Source organism: Mesitornis unicolor, unplaced genomic scaffold (assembly GCF_000695765.1).
Source record: "Mesitornis unicolor isolate BGI_N332 unplaced genomic scaffold, ASM69576v1 scaffold37857, whole genome shotgun sequence".
Lineage (NCBI taxonomy): Eukaryota > Metazoa > Chordata > Aves > Mesitornithiformes > Mesitornithidae > Mesitornis > Mesitornis unicolor.
This window is the reverse complement of record NW_010196411.1, coordinates 3932-9722: the sequence shown is the minus strand read 5'-3', so window position 1 is coordinate 9722 and position 5791 is coordinate 3932. Positions and strand designations below refer to the sequence as shown.

At 58.7% G+C, this 5791-nt stretch overlaps 1 protein-coding gene across 1 annotated transcript; it reads left to right on the top strand.

Moving 5' to 3' along the window:
- Positions 1-54: 54 nt before the first annotated feature.
- PDZD3 (PDZ domain containing 3) lies at positions 55-3474 on the top strand. Its single transcript, XM_010188468.1, has 10 exons — positions 55-70; positions 741-768; positions 1108-1172; positions 1385-1596; positions 1753-1939; positions 2027-2163; positions 2240-2444; positions 2634-2830; positions 2999-3169; positions 3430-3474. The coding sequence occupies exons 1-10, from the start codon at positions 55-57 to the stop codon at positions 3472-3474; spliced, it is 1263 nt and encodes a 420-aa protein (XP_010186770.1).
- Positions 3475-5791: the final 2317 nt, after the last annotated feature.

Genomic DNA, 5791 nt, shown 5'->3' with positions numbered 1-5791 from the left:
GCCTCCCCTGCCACTTCACCCTGTACCTTGCTCCCTCTCGCATTCCAAGCAGCCATGAAGCAAACAAAAGGTATGTGCTGGGGCAGTGAGGCTTCATCCTGCCGAGACCCTTCCCCACATGCGCGTCTCCAGGCTCTGCTTCCACATGGAGCAAGGCAATGTCAGAGCCCAGGCAGGCCATGGAAAGGAGCTAGAGGCATCCGGGAAAACGCAGATGGACACTGTGGGGCAGCTTGGCAGGAATCTCCTCTCCTTGGGTGTGGGGATGCTTGTGCTGAAAGAGGTGGGACGGGGTTTTATGGGGAGGTGTGCAGGACAAGGCTTCTGGCTCCAGCCAGCTCTCTGCGGCCTTGGTGAACCTCCTCACCTCTCACTCAAAAGCCCTGTAAATCCCCAGCACTGATGTCCCTCTGCATGTTGCTGCCTGGCCCTGCTTTGTCCCCAGTGCTGCAGGACCCCGCTGGACTGGGCAGTGGGTGCGTGTTGGACCCAAGAGGCAACTGTCCTGCTGCTTTGAAATGCAAGAGGACACTGGTGGTGGGGCCAAGGCCTGAGCTGTGCCCAGGCATAGGCTGTAGCTGGGAGGCAGAGGGGCTGTGGAGGCTGTTTGGACTCTGCAAACCCACCTCACCTGGTGTTGCACACTCTGCCTGCAAAGAGATGAGCGCTGAGTGCTTGAGAGCGTGGGGTCTGCTCCTGGCCTGCCGTCTCCTGCACTGATCTCTCCTCTCCCTCTGCAGGGCTCGAAGGCGACAAGAAGTCCATCATGTAAGTGCTGATCTCCCTCTGGTAAGGGGCTTCCTCAGGCTCCACAACCAGGCTGTGCTGGGGCACATCCTCAGCTGAGGTGATGTGGGTAACGGCTGCCAATCCCAGCTGTCTGCCCCAGGAAGGTCTTCCCTGAGTTGCTAGCTCAGGAGACATGTGCAGGACAGTCAAAGAGGGAGATCCCCTTCTGACTTTCCCCAAGAAAGAGGAGACACTGGAGCTGTGGCCTCAGCTGGCCCTTTCTAGGAGGAATAGGGCTCCCAATGGCAGGGCTGGGGAGGGCAGGAGAAGCCTGTGTTGCTGCAATAAGATGGCCTATCCTGCCTTTTATCATTTCAGAAAATTTGAATTTAACCCCAAAGATGGGATCGACAACCCTGCCTTGTCACTGGCTGAGGACACGGGTAAATACCCTCATCTCCCCAGGGCACCCCTGGTCAGCATGGGGTTCTGACAGCTGAGCATTGCTGAGGTCCTGAGCTCTCTCACATTGGGGAGCTGTGGGGAGGTGAACGTGTAAAGCAGCAGAGATGGGATGATTCCAGCCCAGAATGGGGTCGAGAGTCCCTGTTAGGATCCCTGCAGGGCCCTGCTCACAGGCTGTGCCTCCATACAGATGGTGAGGACATGGGGGAGCCACGCTTTTACCTCCTGAACAAGGGCAGCGCAGAGACCTTCGGCTTCTGCCTCCACGAGGAGCTGGGCTGCCAGGGCCACATCATCCGGCAGGTCGAGCTGGGGGGGCTGGCGCAGCGTAGAGGGCTGCAGGATGGGGACCGGCTCCTTCAGGTCAACGGCCAGTTTGTGGACCACATGGACCACCGCAGGGTAAGCTGGGAGAACCCCAGGGCTGTGGCAACAGCCGGGTCCTCCCTGGCCAGGGGCAAAGAGGGTGTGGGACCCTGCTGCCTCCCATGGCCCTGATCCCATAGGCTGTGGCTGGAGGAGTGCCCTGCCTGGAGTTCACAGCCTAGGCTCTTCCAGGTGGTGCAGAAGATCAAGGCCAGTGGGAACCAGGTCCTACTGGCAGTCCTGGACAGCAAGTCCTATGAAGCAGCTAAAGCCCTGGGCAAGGACCTGTCCCAGATGCTGCCAGCAGACATCCGCCCGCGCCTCTGCCACATCATGCAGGACAAAAGCGGTTTTGGCTTCAGTGTGTCATGTCCAGAAGGTAAAGTGGGTAGTGGGATGCTGCTGCTGTAAGCTTTCACAACACAGTGCCCTGCTCACCCCAGGCTGCCTCTTTTCCTCCCTGCAGGCACCAAGGGCATCTTCCAGCTGTCAGTGCAGCAGGATGGACCAGCAGACAGAGCAGGGGTGCTGCCGGGTTCCTGGCTCCTGGAGCTGAATGGGAATAGTGTGAGGAGCTATTCACACACTCAGCTCACCAGAAAGGTGTGTGCTCCTGATGTGGGTGAGTGGGAGGACCAGGCCTGGGACTGTTGCTGAGTGCCTAGTGTTTCCTATGCAGCTGAAGCAGAGCGGCAGCAAGGTGACACTGCTGGTGGCATCCAGTGCTGTGGAGGAGTTTTACCGCCTGCGGGGCCTGAGGGTCATAGCTGCCTTGGCGGACACCTCCTGGCTTCCCTTCAAGGTCCGGGAGCTGCACATGGTGAAGGGTCCAGCTGGCTACGGGTTTTTACTCAAGGAGGATGACTGCAGCTCGGGGGCCATAGGTGAGGGGGCTGAGGGGAGCAGGCTGTACCTCAGCAATGCATGTCTGCAGGTCGAGAATAGCTGCAAGCCCCGTGTCCACAGGGGGACCCTGTCCCCACCTGCACCCAGGAGGTCAGCGGTGCCAGCTCCCCTCTGGCTGAATGCCTCTATGAGCATCTCCCCACCCTCCCTCTGTCCCGCTGTGGCAGGCCAGTTCCTGTGGGATGTGGATGCAGGGCTGCCAGCCGAACAGGCAGGGATGAGGGAAGGGGATCGTCTCCTGGCTGTGAATGGTGAGAGCATCGAGGGACTGGACCACCAGCAGACAGTGCTCAGGATCCGTGCCCGTGATGACCAGGTGACACTGCTGGTCATTGACCCTGCCAGCGATGAGTTCTACCAGTCGGTAGGTTCTGGGGACCCAGTGTGGTTCTGCCTGGGCAGGGGAGTCCTGGGGTGCAGCGAGGCTGGATGATGGGATGGGTATCTTGCCCACAGTGAGGTCCTCTCTGGAGGACCTGGCTTGTTGTAAAGTACCAGGAGCTGTACAGCTATCCCTCTTCTGCTCTTCCAGATCGGGCTGTCCCCTCTGCTGTTCCTTGAGGACAGTGACCCTGCCTCAGGCTCCCGCACACCCTCCCTGCCCTCTCCCAGTGGCTCCCCTGGACTCTGTCATGTTGAGGTGGGACTGAAAGGACCTGGCTCCTGGCTGGTGGCTGCTGCCAACAGTATAGGGTTCACACAGGTAAACCCTCTTGTCAGGCCCTTGCGGCAGTGCTTCTCACAGCACAGTACTATTGTGAGTCCTGGCACCCTCCTGCCCTGCCTGTCCTAACATTTCCCTAGCACCTGTGATGCTGGAAGGAGGGGACTGTGTGATCCTCTGGCCTGGTCCAGTGGTCAGGCAGAAAGACCCCTCCAACCTTACCCATGGGGCAAGGGTGGGGGGTGTGGTGGGGTGGGTGGATGTGTGCTGCTTACAGTGCTGCTACTGTGTCCCTGCAGGGCCCATGCCAGGAGGAGCAGAAGAGACTGCACCAGGCATTCTAGTGGCCCAGGAGGACCCTGCCTCTGGCCTCATCCAGCCCATCGGAGCCCTCTGCCCTGCTCCTTGGAGAGCACAGCACTGCCCAGCAAGGCCATTGCACACACAGCTGCTCTGTTTCTGTGCCCGCGATGGGGCTTGCAGCATCATCTCCAAGAGATTCATCTCCACTGACTGAGGCTGGCTCCAAGCTTTTATTGACAATGGTGGTGACTTCTTGTAGCCTGAAGACAGACCTGTGTCGTTGCCTGCCTAGCTGCCTCCAAGGGTATCTAGGGACGTTGGACTGAAGTGCTTGCCCAGCTCCAGGCTTTGGGAGCTTCCAGGAGAGCCAAGGCATTGCCCTCCGTGCCATGACCGAGGGGACTGGGAAGCCTAAGGTTTGGCTCAGCCCAGGACTGGCATTTGCACTGCCGTGTGAAGGGGAAAGGGAGCAGCTGAGACCAATGGGGCGCTGGAGGAACACCCCACCTCTCACTCAGACTGTTGGCTCAGGTCTGCCCCTGCACGGACATCTCTCTTGTGCTCCTCCTCTCATCCTCCCTCTGAACCTGTGGGCAGTGAGTGTCTGCTACCCACAACAGCACTGTTCCTGCATCATCCATTTGGGATGCAATTAAAGGACAAATCCACATCGCTGTTTGTGTGGGTAATGTTATAGAGAGGACTGTGACTCAGCAGTGCATCCTAGCACTGGACAGGACCCATCTTCTCTTACCTAGCCTGGGGCAGCTGGGGTTTTGGGTAGTGGATGTGGGAGCCCTGCAAGGATGATGATAGGGTGATAGGAGCTGACAGCCTTGTCCCATTCTGGGAGCCCCAGGGCGCTATATCTCCAGGGGGCTGAAGCCAAACTCCTGTAGGAGCTACTTGTACTCCACAGCGATGGTCGTTTCTACCTCTTCCCAGTGCTGGTTGGCCTCTGCCACCTTGGCCAGCAGAAGGTCCAGGCTACCCTGGTCGGAAAGAGGACAGTGAGGAGGGGAGACTGGACTGCCAGGAGTCATCCGCAGCCATGTCCCCACTTATACGGAAGATCTTCTCATACTCCCTGTCCATGGCATCGAGCCTGCGCTGCAGCTGGGCGATGGTCCTGTCCCTCTCTGCTAGTGCCTGGGTGGTAGTCTCCTGGATCTGTTGGCTCTCCAGGAGACTGGTGGCTGTGAGGTGTGGGGACAGAGGCAGGGGACACTAAGCACATGAGCACCAGAGCCTGGCACTGCATGACCAGTGCAGTGCACAGGAGGGTGCAGGCAATCCGTGATGCAGCCCCTGCCCAATCCCTCTCATTCCCAGGGTGGCAGAGGGCTCTGAGATAGGGGTGGGATCACAGCATCCGCTTTGCAGTCACCATCTCCCAAGTTTGGGGTGGCACTGGGAACAGGATCAGGCTTTGTCTTCATCTGCTGCCACACTGACAGCACAGGACAAATGACTCCCATCTTTGCCTTGGAGCAAACCCCATCCCCAGCGAGGGGCAGGCGCGCTGGGGGGCCACACCGAGCTGCTCCTGCAGGCTCTTCACCTTCAACTCTAAGCACTGGCTGTGGGCTGCCGTCTGCTTCTGCAGCTCCTGGTATTGCCGGGTCATTTCTGGCAGTCAGGGAAGGGAAAAGGGGAAAAATGTGTGGTGACTGTAGGAAGGACAAGCAGATGGTCCCTGTGCTCAGATCCCAGCGTCTGTGACCTGACAGGGTCTTCAGCAATGCCTGACCTGAGGGCTCCCCTTGCAGGGTGACGCATCAGAAGCAGCCATGCGTGCATCATCTTCCTGCCTGGCAGGGCTGTGATGATGCTTGGGGGTGCAGGAGGGAGCCCTGGAGGGTAAGATTTACCTCTCTGTTGAGCGTGGGAGACTGAAAATGAGCACGGAGTTTTGCATGTGGCAAAGACCACAAATCTCTGGCTGAGATCTCATCTCTGCTAAAATTAGCCCCTACTTGAGCACTAACGAAAATGGCGAGGCAACGACTTCTGCAGACAGGGAAGTCTCTGCCTCTGTGGTCTCCTCTGCTGGTGCTGAGTACAGGCCTCTGGGGTGCAATGGGTCTGTGTCCAGCGTGGGAGGGAGCAGAACTAGCTCAGACAGCACGGTGTGGGGCTAAGCAGTCAAGGCTGAAGAGAGAGGTGGGGTAAGCTTGGCTGGGGGCCCGCAGCAGCACCAAGGTGTGAGGTCCCCACATCTGTCCCACTGCAGCCTCCAACCTCTGCCCTCACCTTCATGAATGTCTCTCTTGTCTTCCTGTGCCTGCTCCAGTGCCTTGTACAGGTCCTGCAGCCTCCACTTGAGCACTTCATTACCAGCTTTTGTCTGCCAGGTCA

Coding starts and splice junctions, on each gene's coding strand:
- PDZD3 (XM_010188468.1), top strand. Junction 1,940..2,026: donor CAGTGTGTCATGTCCAGAAG/GTAAAGTGGGTA, acceptor TCCTCCCTGCAG/GCACCAAGGGCATCTTCCAG. Junction 3,170..3,429: donor ACAGTATAGGGTTCACACAG/GTAAACCCTCTT, acceptor GTGTCCCTGCAG/GGCCCATGCCAGGAGGAGCA.